This window comes from Agrilus planipennis, unplaced genomic scaffold, assembly GCF_000699045.2.
Source record: "Agrilus planipennis isolate EAB-ADULT unplaced genomic scaffold, Apla_2.0 scaffold43, whole genome shotgun sequence".
NCBI classification, from domain to species: Eukaryota; Metazoa; Arthropoda; class Insecta; order Coleoptera; family Buprestidae; genus Agrilus; species Agrilus planipennis.
Window position 1 is genome coordinate 1,113,278 of NW_020438914.1, and position 14,785 is coordinate 1,128,062.

Consider the following 14,785-nt stretch of genomic DNA (forward strand, 5'->3'; position numbering starts at 1 on the left):
GACTTTATTAACAGTTTCCTATGCCTACCTCCAGTAGTTTTTTCAGATATTCAACTGTTTTTAAAAAAAACACAATCTCAGCTCTTTAAATGAGACCAAACAGCTTCTAAACTATAAAAGCTAAAAATATGCGGTTTGTACAGTTTGTTTCAGCAAAAATTACCGTATAGTTTTTACTTTGGACAAAATGTGTGCGTTATTCACAGCCAGAAAAATCAAAACCTACTTTTGACAATCTTACAAGACGAATAATTTTTTTTTTATCAGATGGAATGATCCATATTAAAAGGTACTGTTTGATGCGAAAATAAAAGCTCCTTCTACTGGTAGAAATTAAATATTCTTTGTGACAGTTTTCCAGAAAAAATCGATTATTTTATATTTAAAACCTTTAATCAATAGTAAGGGCTTTTAGTTTTGCATCGAACTGTACTTTTTTATATAGGTCATTCCATTTGGAAATGAAAAGTTGTTCGTCTTTTAAGATTGCCAGAAGTAAGTTTCGGTATTTCCAGCTCTGAATAAGGTGAGCATATTAGCAAGAAAAATACGGTAATTCGTGTTAAAGCGAAGTGTCAAAACCGCATGTTTTTAGGTTAGATCGAACACCCTGTATAGGTAACAGGTAAGATAATTTCAAATTCGTACATATATTTCTAGATCAAGAATTTCTAAAGGATAAATAGTAGTTTACTTACCAAGAAAAGCAACTCTGTATAGTGAAGTGTTGATTTTTGCAGAAGTTTTGGCATCCCGTGTACCAGTGAACGTGAGACTCCCAGCCCTTATTTCTGTGACGGCTTTGATGTTTTGTACAGCCGTCGCTGTGGCTTTCGTGCTGGGTGGGCTAATAGCATTTAGAACCAAATTTAATGCAAAACTAATGTCGGACCTTTTTAAAGCACCTGTATCTGCAACAAAAAGCAGCCTGGTCTATGGGTAACTTGCAAAATGTAAACGAATGAAACTCTCATAAATTCCTGCTGTAAAACGTTCATCCACTTCATTTAAGTATTTGAATTTTATTTATTTCTTTAATCGATCAACGGATAAGGGTCCTATACAAATATTATAAACAAAAGAAAAACATATATATTAAGCGGTGCAATAACTTAAAATATGGTTAAACTAAACTAATATATTCTTCAATATGTTTTTTAAACCCAAAGAATCTATGTGCTTCTGCTAGTTCATTAGGCAATAAGTTTCAAAGCCTTTTAAGGCGGAATACAACTGAAAGGAATACATAATTTTGAGTAGCGCTAGTTTCAAGGATCACTCTATGACTTCTTCTATTTCTAAATTCAAACAAGACCATAATAGAATCACACTTGATGTCCCCTGACAACACTCCACACCTGTGACTAAGTTGGACGATGGTATAATCATGTTCAATAAGTGGCATCGGTATATTAAGCCTAAACGCTAAGAATCTGAGAAATTTGTGCTGCAGTAATTTCAGTTTAGTTTGCTGGGTATAGGTATAGGGTGTCCATATCTGGGACCCATATAATAGTGGAGGAAGGACCAAAGTTTTATATAAATATTGTACGGAGCACGAGTGTGTTTGTGTGCGATCGGGCATACGTGTACGTGGACGGCCTATAGATTCGCCGACTAGTCGCAGGCGCCTTTCTTCATGTGCGCCGTATTTTTAAATGTGTGTCGTACCTGCGTTCTGGGAAAACAGTTAAATAGCTCAAAGAAAAAAAGCTATCCGGATGATTCGGGAAGGCTCCCGAAAGTAAACAAAAGAGTATTTAAAGGAAGAGACGATCGTCGAGTAGAGTAGAAATAAATTGACCGTTGCAGAAGTGAATACAGAAATAAATTGACAGTGATAGAAGTGAAATAAATAGCGCAGTGAATAGTGATATATCAACACTAGTGTAAATAAATAGATTAATTCATAACCTAAGCTTAATAATAATTTAATAGTGTTTTAAGTTCTTTAATAATTAGTGTAAATAAATGGTTTTTGTCGTTATCNAGGCGAATGATGAGGATACCGTGGATAGAGAAGGTTAGAAATGAAGAGGTATTAGAAAGAATAGGAGAACAGAGAACTCAATGGAAGTCAATAAGAAATAGGGGAGATAGGTTGGTAGGACACCTTCTCAGGCATGAATGTCTAGTCAGAGACATATTAGAGGTAGAAACTGGAGTTAGGAGGGGTAGAGGTAGGTTAGGTTAGGTTAGGTTAGGTTAGGTTAGGTTAGGTTAGACCTAGATTAGATTACTGTTCGCAAATAGTTAAGGATGTGGGTTGTTCTAGTTTTAGGGAAATGCTCATAGGAATGAGTGGAGGTGCGTGTCCAACAAGTCTTAAGACTGATGACCTTATGATGATGATGGAACAGCAAACGATTTCGAAAAGATTACTTCATAATCTTATTATTATAATGTTCATTATATAAGAATTTCAAAACAATCTTATCATTTTTTTTAAACACCCTCATGACTTAATGAAATTATACTATAAAAAATGTAATATAAACGACTTTAAATGAAAAGGTAGGTACTTACCATCTATTAGTGTAAATAAATGGTTTTTGTCGTTATCTGTCTTAGAATTAAATTTTGTTAAACCCACGAACATTACAATATATAAGGCATATAAGCATAAGACTAAAGTTCTTGCAAGTTTTTTATCAAATCCTAATGATCTGAAAGCTCTAGACAGTACGTTAGCAAGATGTTTATCAAAAGTAAAAGATGACTTGAAAATAACACTTAGATCAGAAATCTCATAAACTCTAACAAGACATTTGCCATGCAGCTTGTAGTCATATATAATAGGAGTTCTAGATCTAGTAAAAGTAATTACATCACATTTAGCGAGATTTAAAGTGAGTAAATTGATTATTTATACACCAGTTATTTAGGAAGAGATATCAGAATTGGACAGCCTGACAATCCGAGGTTGACGTAACTTTAATAAAAAGTTTAGCGTCATCAGCAAACAATAGTATTTAAAAATTAAAAGGAAGACGCAAGGCTGGAAACAATAGTAATTTAGCAGTGGTAATATCAGCGTGAAGATCATTGGCACCCCCGAGGTAACCTCAACTGCCTCAGATTTGCATGAACTTTGATACTTATGCTCATTGGAATAAAATCAAACACCTATTTCAGCATTTTAAAAAATTCGAAGGAGAAGGAAAGGGTTTGTAACGTTTATATGCTAGAAATTTTGTTTGCAATCAGATTTACTTGAAACTTGTCTTTAATGCTCTTTCATATAAAATTAATGGTATACATACATTTTTTCAACATTTTAAAGGAAGAAAGCTGAAAGGAGTTTTCAAAGATTGCATGGCACATTTTTGTTTTTGGTCCGATTTAAGNAAACAAGCTATGAGCTTCTGCTAGTTCATTAGGCAATAAGTTTCAAAGCCTTTTAAGGCGGAATACAACTGAATAGAATACATAATTTTGAGTAGCTCTGGTTTCAAGTATCACTCTATGACTTCTGAAGGTATAACTTTTATTTCAAAATTCAAACAAGACCATAATAGAATCACACTTGATGTCCCCTGACAACGCTCCACACCTGTGACTAAGTTGGACGATGGTATAATCATGTTCAATAGGTGGCATCGATATATTAAGCCTAAACGTAAAGAATCTGAGAAATTTGTGCTGCAGTAATTTCAGTTTAGCTTGTTGGGTATAGGTATAGGGTGTCCATATCTGGGACCCATATAATAGTGGAGGAAGGACCAAAGTTTTATATAAATATTGTAGCGAGCACGAGTGTGTTTGTGTGCGATCGGGCATACGTGTACGTGGACGGCCTATAGATTCGCCGACTAGTCGCAGGCGCCTTTCTTCATGTGCGCCGTATTTTTAAATGTGTGTCGTACCTGCGTTCTGGGAAAACAGTTAAATAGCTCAAAGAAAAAAAGCTATCCGGATGATTCGGGAAGGCTCCCGAAAGTAAACAAAAGAGTATTTAAAGGAAGAGACGATCGTCGAGTAGAGTAGAAATAAATTGACCGTTGCAGAAGTGAATACAGAAATAAATTGACAGTGATAGAAGTGAAATAAATAGCGCAGTGAATAGTGATATATCAACACTAGTGTAAATAAATAGATTAATTCATAACCTAAGCTTAATAATAATTTAATAGTGTTTTAAGTTCTTTAATAATTAGTGTAAATAAATGGTTTTTGTCGTTATCACCCTTAGAAGTAAATTTTGTTAAACCCACGAACATTACACTATCAACTGTAGGTATTGCTGAACACTAATAATTCACGTAGATGTCTTAGTGGAAAAGACAGGCGAAAACTGTTTTTAGCGATTCTATTGTTTTTAATTAAGACTTTTGGACAAATTTATAAACGGAAGCCTTTATTAAAGGCATAAAACAAAGGACATTATTCAGATGGAAGGTAACGTGTCTTCAAACTCAATATCGGCAGCGAAAGTTTAAATGGAAGCTAAAGTATCATTAAGTAACAACCTGATTTGGACTATGCCGTTACTAACGTCATGCTGGTTTACAAAAGGATTATTATGAGACACTGCTCAATCGAAAAGAAACTCTCTTTCTTAGCAAAGTTCATTTAGTACAGCCGACGTCTGATCGCCTTAATGCACCATAATTCGATTATAGAGGATGAAGTTTTTCGCTGAAGATGCTCCTGTTCTGATATCCAGGAGCAAAAGTCGTAGCAAGCATCTCGGCGATTTTTACTAAGTTTACCCAACAATTTATCCCAAAAGTCCGTTGTTCATAATCCTGATTTGGAGGAGCGACTTGGAAGATGGGATATAAATGGCTGACGCGTCAAATTTCCACGATGTCTCACGTCCGTGCAGATTTAGTTGATTGTAAGGGCAAAGAAATCCTTTCCAAATCACTCAATACAAAACAATCGCCAATAAGTTATGCAAAAATGAATAGTGAATATTGAAATGTATTTCTAACAGCGAATGCAAAGCATCTTTGTGTAATTGTAAAATACAGAATTTTTTAATCGTAACCCTTGACAAAAATTTTCAGTCTCTCTCCAGTCTCTCAGAGTCTTTCAGGGTCTCTGAGAGCGTCTTTCACAGTCTCTCAGTTATTGCCTAGGTGTTTTTATGGATCTCTCACAGTCTCTATATGAGAGACTCGAACGATAAAATTGTTAATTCTGAGATTCAACTCTCCCTTTCAGAGATTCGAGTCTCTCGTTCAGAGATTCGAGTCTCTCGTTCAGAGATTCGAGTCTCTCGTTCAGAGATTCGATACGAAATGAGGATCTCTCTATGAGCGACTCGAGTCTCTCGTTCAGAGATTCGATACGAAATGAGGATCTCTNTTTATTGAGAAGCAATATTAATTTCTGCGAAGGAAGCGAAAATCTAGTGTAATATATAATAATTGAACAGGGAATCCAATAGAATCTAATGAAATAGCCTATTACGATACATTGTCGTTGATATTAGATTTGAATAGACTTCTTATGAACCTTATTAATATCTGTTGACCTTTCTTAATCCGTCTAGTCCATCAGTAGGTACATCTTTTTAGAACCCTGTTATTTCCCGAGGTTAATACAGCTAATTATTTTTTTATTTTTCAATAATTGTTCCTCAAATACTAAATATCTTAGATACATGTTTAAGGTGGTTGGTCAGTGTCATACAGGGACGCGGGGCAAGCAGAAAAAAAAAAGAAAAAATTTTGGGTGTTTCATTCCCACCACATAGTTATGCTGGGAGGCAGGCAGTCGCTTTAGACTGCGTCGGAAGGTAGGGCGGAAGGCCCTCTTCAGTCTCTCTTCAGGAATCGTGGGAATGTGTGGGTGGTGGTGGTTCGGGTGAGAAAGATGAGACGGACGAAATGAAGACAGAAGAGAATTTAAGATTATTTGTGGAATATTCCTGCCCCAGCATTTGCCTGCGTGATCCAAGAAAACCACAGAAAAACTTGGACAAGGCAGGCGGACCCGGAATCGGCGTCCTCCCGAATGCTAAGAGGCAAGCGGCTTGAATGATTACTGTCAACTCTAAAGAAATAATTCTGGTTTATAAAAATACAACTCATTAATTAAAATGTATAGAAAAGATGAACTTTATTATCTATTTTCTTTAATTTCCGGAAACTATTCAGAAATTTATTAATTTATCCGTGAAATTTTGTTTCTTATTTTCGTATATCATGTGACGAATTCTGGTCACAATGCAAGCGAATTGTTCAGATCTGTTATGTTGGTAGTCATAACAGTGCGATTAGTTCATATTACAAAATGTCAAATAATAATATGGAATGCTTGCCGCGTTGTCATGTTTCTAAGTTCGCGTTGGTCGTTAGTTAGGTTTCACGGCATTTTCAACTCTTTTTTAAGTAATAATTTGCAAATGGTATTGTGAAGATTTTTATACTTTTGTAATATTAATACAAAAAGTGTAAGCATCGCAAAAAAAAAGTTTTTAAAAAAATCTAAGCATTTTTGAGTGGAATTTACATTTTCTCATCATACCACCATAGGAGCCCATGTATATGAAGCAATTTTTACAATTAAAAACAATTACAATTTAAGTATGTTTGGAGTGCGGCGTTGTACGGGTGCGAAACATGGACAGTGGGCGCGGTGGTAAAGAAATGGTTAAAAGCGTTCGGAATGTGCTATTATAGGCGAATGATGAGGATAACGCGGATAGAAAAGGTTAGAAATGAAGAGGTATTAGAAAAAATAGGAGAACAGAGAACTCAATGGAAGTCAATAAGAAATAGGGGAGATAGGTTGGTAGGACACCTTCTCAGGCATGAATGTCTAGTCAGAGACATATTAGAGGTAGAAACTGGAGTTAGGAGGGGTAGAGGTAGGTTAGGTTAGGTTAGGTTAGGTTAGGTTAGGTTAGGTTAGACCTAGATTAGATTACTGTTCGCAAATAGTTAAGGATGTGGGTTGTTCTAGTTTTAGGGAAATGCTCATAGGAATGAGTGGAGGTGCGTGTCCAACAAGTCTTAAGACTGATGACCTTATGATGATGATGGAACAGCAAACGATTTCGAAAAGATTACTTCAAAATCTTAATATTATAATATTCATTATATAAGAATTTCAAAACAATCTTATCATTTTTTTAAACACCCTCATGACTTAATGAAATTATACTATAAAAAATGTAATATAAACGACTTTAAATGAAAAGGTAGGTACTTACCATCTCGACCGCTTCCAACTCGCAGGCAGAGGGGCATTATAAGATTCATTATCATGTTTTCGGTTTTCTCCTGATTCGGATGGCTAGATGAAGGTGCATTTCCGCAAACGTTTTCAAGAGTATACATTTCGTCGCTATTTAAAATCTGTACTGCAATCAGACGAACTACCATGGAGCAAAAGTGCGGGGGCGGAGTTTGGTTCATTAACGCTGCTGTGGCTGAAGAAACACCACCATCTGTTGTACAACCTTCTCCAACGATTAAGACCTTCAAACGAAAAATAGTTTTGAATCAGTGAGCCCATTCTAGTTTCATGAATGAAAAACAATAAAAGTTTTATATGTACCTGACAAGTATTAATAAAGGCCTTTATGTGCTGCCAGTGGATAATGTATGAATGAATTAAAATTGTTTCATACAGTCCCTTTAATAATCCTGCTGCTGCATCCCAGTCGATGTTCCTCTACAAAATAATATGTCAAATGTAAACTTATTATTTTCATATGATTTCGTTTTACTCTAATTGAAGGTTTCTTGCAAATTTTCTGAAAAACCTTATCCAATCTTCTTAAGATCGTCACTAATGCTGGCCTCATGGCATCGTTAGCCCATTCCGTAGATGGCAAAATGTAGTTCATGTAATGCTGCAATCCTCTGCAACCCATGGATTCTGGATCGTATGGGGATACTTTTAGCAAACTGTGAGCTATATCTGTCAGTCTCTGAAAAAAATAATTTTATTAATCAAGAATTAGTATTAATTAATTGTATCGACTTACAATGTGGGATCTTACATCCAGTAATTCTATGCCTTTTCCCTCTTGGTTATTCTTTTTGTGAATGTCGTTAAGTCTGTAACTGGCTCTACAAATAAATTCTCCAACCAATGATAACAATACATCCCTGGGTCTTCTGTATTCTGCTCGTAAGGCTTCAGAATCTTCCACATTATGTTCGTACATCGACTTGGCTCTCGAATGTTCGCTCATGAATTTGGAATGTGATTCGTCCTCGAAGTCAAATCCTGGAGAGTACGGTCCGCGACTGTAATTCTTTTGGCTGGAACTCTTGTGCTCTGGACTTGAACGATAAGGACCATTGTAACTTCTATAAATTATAAGAAAATGATAAAAATATATTAAAGCTACATAAGCTAAAATGGTATCATGTTCAGCTTACTTTGTAAGAGCTTCACAATTGTTAACTAAAGTTCTGATAGCGCAAGCGAGTTGGAGAATAATTTCTCTTTCGGTTTTACCACCTTTATCGTATGTGGGTAATTGAATATGTTCCATGTAACACGGAAGAACAGCCTCTAAAATGATCTACAAGATGAAACGCCGTAATCAATCGTAAACTAAAGTGTAGAGGTAAACAAATTACCAGCATCTGATATCCTCTAACACTTTCAGAAGCATAAGAAACTACAGTAACGCACAGTGAGATACAATCCAAAATTGTAACCATTTCGTTTTCGTCATGATAACAAAAATCAATTGCTTTCAGTGGCTTTTCTTCCTTCACCAATTCGGCTATATTAAGGGGGTCAGGCGATGGAGTTTCTAAACTAAGCAGCAAGTTAAACAAACAACTGGACTGGATCTGTAAAGAGAAAAATCAATATGTTCACTTGAACAGTTTGTTCCGAAAACCTGTCGAATGTATTCTAAATGGTAATTTAACTTGAAAAATATTTAAATACTGAAATTCTGACAAGATGACAAACTAAAAATGTTTTTAGTAGCAACCCTGTAAAGTTCAACAGATTGATGTTTATGTCTTTAGTCGATTTTTTTTGTATCTAATCTACTTTGGAGAAGATTGTAAATTTTTTTTATAAGTACCGGCTTTATCTGGCATACTCTACAGTTTCAATTGTAAGGTATTTCTCAATTTAAATCATCAATCAAGATGAATCCAACGGGTTTTCCAAACGAAATATGCCTTAACGTTCGCTCTAAATCGTAAATATAAGAAACCCAAAAGAACAACGTTACTTTTTGAGCATCTCCATAAGTTCCATCTTCATCCGTATCCAGCATCGCTGACACAGATCCAAACATTTGCAAGATAAAGGGTTTTCTATTCATCAAATAGAATTGTTTCACAGCGTATTCTACGGTTGTTTTGATTAATTTGTTCGTTTGATGGTTTGAATAAATTTTCAATAACGTAGGCATTATTAACAGATATCTACAAAATTATAAATACAATCGTTAAAAAAATAATTAGTCTTTACTCTATTAAAGTTGAATTCTACATTAGTTTCAAATAATACATTTGAAAACTTCCACCAATTGTTCATTCTCTGATAATTTGCTAATTTTGGGTATACGAGGGTGGATTGATAAGTTTCCGGCCTGACCAAGAAAAACAAGGTTTTTAAAAATTTTTTTTTTTATTTCTCAACATAATCTCCTCCATTAGTTTCAAATAATACATTTGAAAACTTCCACCAATTGTTCATTCTCTGATAATTTGCTAATTTTGGGTATATTAATTGGGAATCTCAAGAATAATGTATTGTTCGTTGTTTATTACTTTTTATATTGTTCACGTATTCACTTTGGCACCCATCATTATCACAATTCGATAGAAAATAAAAAGTTAGTTAAGTTTTCAAATCAAATGCAGTCGTAAATCGAATTGTACTAATGGCATTAACTGATGCTTTATATTTACCCGTTGGTAGAAAAGATGTTCTTGAAATGAAACGCAGCATTTATGTAGGTGGCTGTTACATAGCGTAAAATACAAGAATCTTCCGAATGTAAAATTAGTGCTCCATTTAGAACATTTAAAAATAGTTGAATGTCTCCTGAATAAGCNCTATAGCTACAAGCTATCCAAGGATGGTACTATAGAATGTCACCTCAAGGTAGGCCTAGTGGCGTCATCTCTTGGTTAGGCCGGAAACTTATCAATCCACCCTCGTATTAATTGGGAATCCCAAGAATAATGTATTGTTCGTTGTTTATTACTTTTTATATTGTTCACGTATTCACTTTGGCACCCATCATTATCACAATTCGATAGAAAATAAAAAGTTAGTTAAGTTTTCAAATCAAATGCAGTCGTAAATCGAATTGTACTAATGGCATTAACTGATGCTTTATATTTACCCGTTGGTAGAAAAGATGTTCTTGAAATGAAACGCAGCATTTATGTAGGTGGCTGTTACATAGCGTAAAATACAAGAATCTTCCGAATGTAAAATTAGTGCTCCATTTAGAACATTTAAAAATAGTTGAATGTCTCCTGAATAAGCAAAATTTCCAGCCATTGCTTCAAACATTCTAGCAATTAAGCGAACCCACATGAACTTATGGAGAACATCCAAACCCAAAAGTTGCTAAAAGTAAGTTAGTAAGTACCTACAAGTATTTTATATTTCACACATTTCCTAACTACCTTCCCAATTTCACCTCCCTTATATAATTCTAAGTCCGACTCCAAAGCCTTTCTAGGAAAGGATGGTAATTTCATTAACTCTTCATGCAAGAAAACGACCCTTTGAACGACCTGAAACAGTTTTGAGAATATTTTTTTAGACAAAGATCATTTCTTAGGAATGTGATTGCATACCATATCCACGTTTTTGAGTATAGCCCAGGTTAATAAAACCTTTCCGATTTCTACGAACTTGTGAACTAGCTCTTGCTTTTGTAAGGCATTAAATGCGTTTTCGGGTTGCATATGAACTAATTCTAGCTGAGGATATTGAGATCTTTTGAAAAAATAGAAATCTCGAACATACGCACTGGAATTTCGAATATGATCTAAAAATTTAGAATGATATAATTACCAGAGTTGAATTAAATAATTGCCTTACGAGTTTTATAATCAACTAAAAAGAATTCGTTATGACGTGCTTCGTCAACGCCAAAGAAATCCAAAGACTCCCTCAATATCTGGCAAAATTGTGTATCTTCCTGTACTGGAAACTGAGAAGGAATGCCTCCAGCGTCAGGATCTAGTAACAAAATATTAAGATATTTTGAAATAATATTATTGTTTTCTATGAAAGCTCGTGTACCTTGAGGTCCATGAACTATAATCTTTTTGGCAGAAGGGACGTTGGCAGTTAGAAGAATTGATGCATCGCATTGCTCCTTTCGTAAAATTTGCTTTAAATCTTTGAACATTATTCCATGCACACTATGGACCACCTAAATTAAAATGCAGTCATTTTAAAATTAGTGGAACTGACGATATTAAAAAATCCAACTTGCCATCCAAAGTAATGATAAAGCCGTCCCGATTAACCTTTGACCTTCTTCGTGAGGAGTTCTAACGTAGAACATCACATAACCGATTATGTAATTATACAATGCGAAAGCGGCTTGCTGTGGTAATTTTGGAATAAATCTAATCAAATGTCGGAGAATTTTGAACATTTGGTCCTGTTTTTCTCTGGTTAGTTTTTCGAGAACGTAACGAAGAAATAATGCACAATCTTCTACTAGGCAACACCAAATGACCTGATAAGTGACTTCATAAACAGCAGTACCATCGGCTGATACTGCAGCATCATCTAAAAGATTAATTATCAACACAACCGCTGAACATAATGACGAAGGAAACAGGGAATGCGCAGAGTGTAAGTGATGTCCAGCATTTCTTGTTTGTCCTTCTGCTTGTTCATCTTCCCCTAAAGCTAAAAAATTAAAAGATTTTATTTTTGTAATCAACCAATACCTTTCCATTACCATCATCATGCTCTTCTCCTGTGTGATAAATACTTGGTTCCCGTGCTGCCTGAATGGTAATGGGAATCGTTGTTATTAAGAAATTCTCCCTCTCTTCTCGTTTTTTATCATCTTGGGCTTGTAAGGCTTTTTTGATTAGTTCAGTTTGTTGCTTCTTACGCGTTTTTGTAGCAGTAACTAAAGATCTCTAACATCAAAAAAGCACATGTCAGAAAGCATTTCGAATTAAAAACTGAAGTAAATCTCACATGTCTTTCTTGATTAATGGTAACTTCTTCAACTTTTGTTTTTACACATAATTCCCAAGGAGAATCTACTACGTCTAAGCTTTCTATTCCTATTTTTGGGGAGGGTAAAGTAAACTCTATTCCAGGAGGTGGAACTTTGAAGAGTGCTTGAGCATTTTCTTCCATTCGTGGCCATACTTGATATCTCATTTTCCAAAGTATTTGGAACCTATATGAACAAATATGGATAGTGCAAAAATCTACTTAAAACTTCAAGTCTGATTAACGTATCCAATTCGTCGTTTGTATGCTTATATATTATTTTCTGAATTGAAATATTTGAGTTAAAGAGCAAAAGAAATTCGAAACACGAGCGAACTATGTGATGAATTTTAATCTGTATTTAACATGCCCTGCTGTACAATTTGACTTCGTAAACAAACCTAGGTATTTCGTTTCAAATACTGATCCTGATTTTTTTTTGTATAAATGCGACTACCATAGTTGGAACGTTGAATTATTATTGGGTTGTCTCTTTTAACTTTGTTTATACTACTAATGAAAAATTGTCTAACTTAACAGGGGTATGTGTAAATGACTACAGTCCCAAGTGGAAACAAAAAAGTAGATTACTGTAGCGAGTACGAGCATGTTTGTGTGCGATCGGGCACACGAGTGCGTAAACGGCTTATCGATTCGTCAACTAGCCGCGGGCGCCTTTCTTCATGTGCGCCGTTTTTTTGTAAATGTGTGTTCTGCGAAAACAGTTAGAAAAAATGAAACTATCCGGATGTTTCCAGAAGGTTCCCGAAAGTAAACAAAAGAGTATATAAAGGACGAGATGATCGCCGAGAGAAGAAGAATATAAAGTGACCGTTGCAGATGTGAATCAAGAAATAAATTGACAGTGATAGCAGTGAAGTGAATAGCGCAGCGAATAGTGATATATGAACAGTAGTGTAAATAAATAGAATAATTCATAACCTAAGTTTAGTAATAATTTAATAGTGTTTAAAAGTTCTTCAATAATTAGTGTAAATAAATAGTTTTTGTCGTTATCAGTCTTAGAAGTTAATTTTTTTAAAACCACGAACATTACAATACGTTCATTTTCACAGATAATTTATTGCGGACTCGTCAAGTTCAAGGCCTTTCATGATTTCTTTTTAGATGAAAAATTACAAAATTACGAGCGAGCACTGTACTGTTCTACGTGGGATATAAGGTCGATAGAGGGAAATTCCCCCTTAATCTTATATTGAGTGAATTAATTTAAGTAGTGCAATAATTTTTGTTATCATTGCAATCAATTTTTGTTAAGGTATCGAAAAGCAATCTTTCACGTACGAGAAGAAACTGTGTACCTACTGTATGACCTTTGTAATGTTAATTGACTTAAGTATCTATTACACTGATAATTACTCGCCAGAATTACCCTTCGGTTTAATTTAAAAATAAAATATTTGTAGTTCTCTGCTAGCTGACTCGACCGCATGCTGCTGTGGCTAATTAGTTCTAATACGTTGAATGAATCTTATGCTAAACTTTTTTAATACAGTTTGATTACAATTCACTAACAAAACGTTTTAACTGATCTAAAAACCCAAGGGAATAAAACTGAAATATTACGCTAAAATTTCAATAATCTATTTAAGTGCTGATTGATGCACTATATTTTGAGTTAGCCCTTATTTTGCTAACATGAATAGATTTGATGGTTCCCCATACGTGAGCAGGGGACATATAGATGCCCATGGGGGAAACATAGTAAGCTGACGCGCTAGTCGTCACAACCTTTTACCGTGTGGTACATCAGCTTTTTAAGTAATTTAGAGTATTTTTTTATATGATATATAGGAGGAATCTAGGCCCATTTCGAGATAAGGAGAGAGGAAGGGAAGAATCGAAAATAATGTAGGCTTATCCGTTTGGTTTTGACGGTATAATTTACTTAAAATATGGAGTATTCCGGGAAAAATAGTGACAGAAATTTTGGTCGGGCGATATTCCATTTGGGCTAGGGTGCACTATTTCTTTTTACGCACGAGAAAATGGCCCATGAATTTTTTTCTTTTCTTTTTTTTTTGGAATGTGGTTAGTACAACATTTTGTTTTGTTCCCCCCCTCCCCCCTATCTCAAAATAGGTCCAGATCCCGCCTAAATATATTATAAAAATGCTCTAAATGACTTAAAAATCTCCCTAGCCAACACGTATTTTCCAAGTGCAAGATTTTTGAATATTTGTGTCATTACACAGTACAAGTATAAAACAATACACAACAATTAACAACAATCGAAACTCGACTTGAATGACGATGACCTAATACTGTCATCCTATGCAACTATTTGTAGGACCGGAACTGTTCTAGAAATATACCACTCGAGGGGTTTTAGTAGGTAAAAATCCGACACTACCTCCCTTCAGGGGGTGACTTTTGAAGATTTTCCCTCCTCGAGAATAATCTAAACAAAAAAATATAGAATAATCCAGAATGTGACGTCTAGAAAACTGGTCATCTTTGCCACTATGCATGTTGGGTAGCATACACGTGACATTGTATGTTGGGTTGTTTACGGTTGCCTACACGTCACAATATTTGCGGAAATTACAAATAATTATAAACCACTGTTCCATTGAGGTCAAAAACTATCCCATCATTTATGTTAGACAAAATTACTTAC

At 34.9% G+C, this 14,785-nt stretch overlaps 1 protein-coding gene across 1 annotated transcript in view; it reads right to left on the bottom strand.

The window, feature by feature from the left end:
• The window catches only part of LOC108733938 (protein unc-80 homolog), a 97,686-nt gene that overhangs the window by 22,905 nt on the left and 59,996 nt on the right, over positions 1–14,785 (bottom strand). The window contains exons 36-51 of the mRNA XM_025973580.1: positions 12,124–12,331; positions 11,876–12,062; positions 11,399–11,823; positions 11,203–11,335; positions 10,999–11,139; positions 10,752–10,945; positions 10,578–10,688; positions 10,289–10,518; positions 9,164–9,359; positions 8,550–8,768; positions 8,346–8,491; positions 7,946–8,273; positions 7,685–7,888; positions 7,513–7,629; positions 7,166–7,433; positions 699–911 (exon numbers count right to left, since the gene is read on the bottom strand). Coding sequence (XP_025829365.1) covers positions 699–911; positions 7,166–7,433; positions 7,513–7,629; positions 7,685–7,888; positions 7,946–8,273; positions 8,346–8,491; positions 8,550–8,768; positions 9,164–9,359; positions 10,289–10,518; positions 10,578–10,688; positions 10,752–10,945; positions 10,999–11,139; positions 11,203–11,335; positions 11,399–11,823; positions 11,876–12,062; positions 12,124–12,331 — 3,320 coding nt within the window. The remainder of the gene's footprint in view (positions 1–698; positions 912–7,165; positions 7,434–7,512; positions 7,630–7,684; positions 7,889–7,945; positions 8,274–8,345; positions 8,492–8,549; positions 8,769–9,163; positions 9,360–10,288; positions 10,519–10,577; positions 10,689–10,751; positions 10,946–10,998; positions 11,140–11,202; positions 11,336–11,398; positions 11,824–11,875; positions 12,063–12,123; positions 12,332–14,785) is intronic.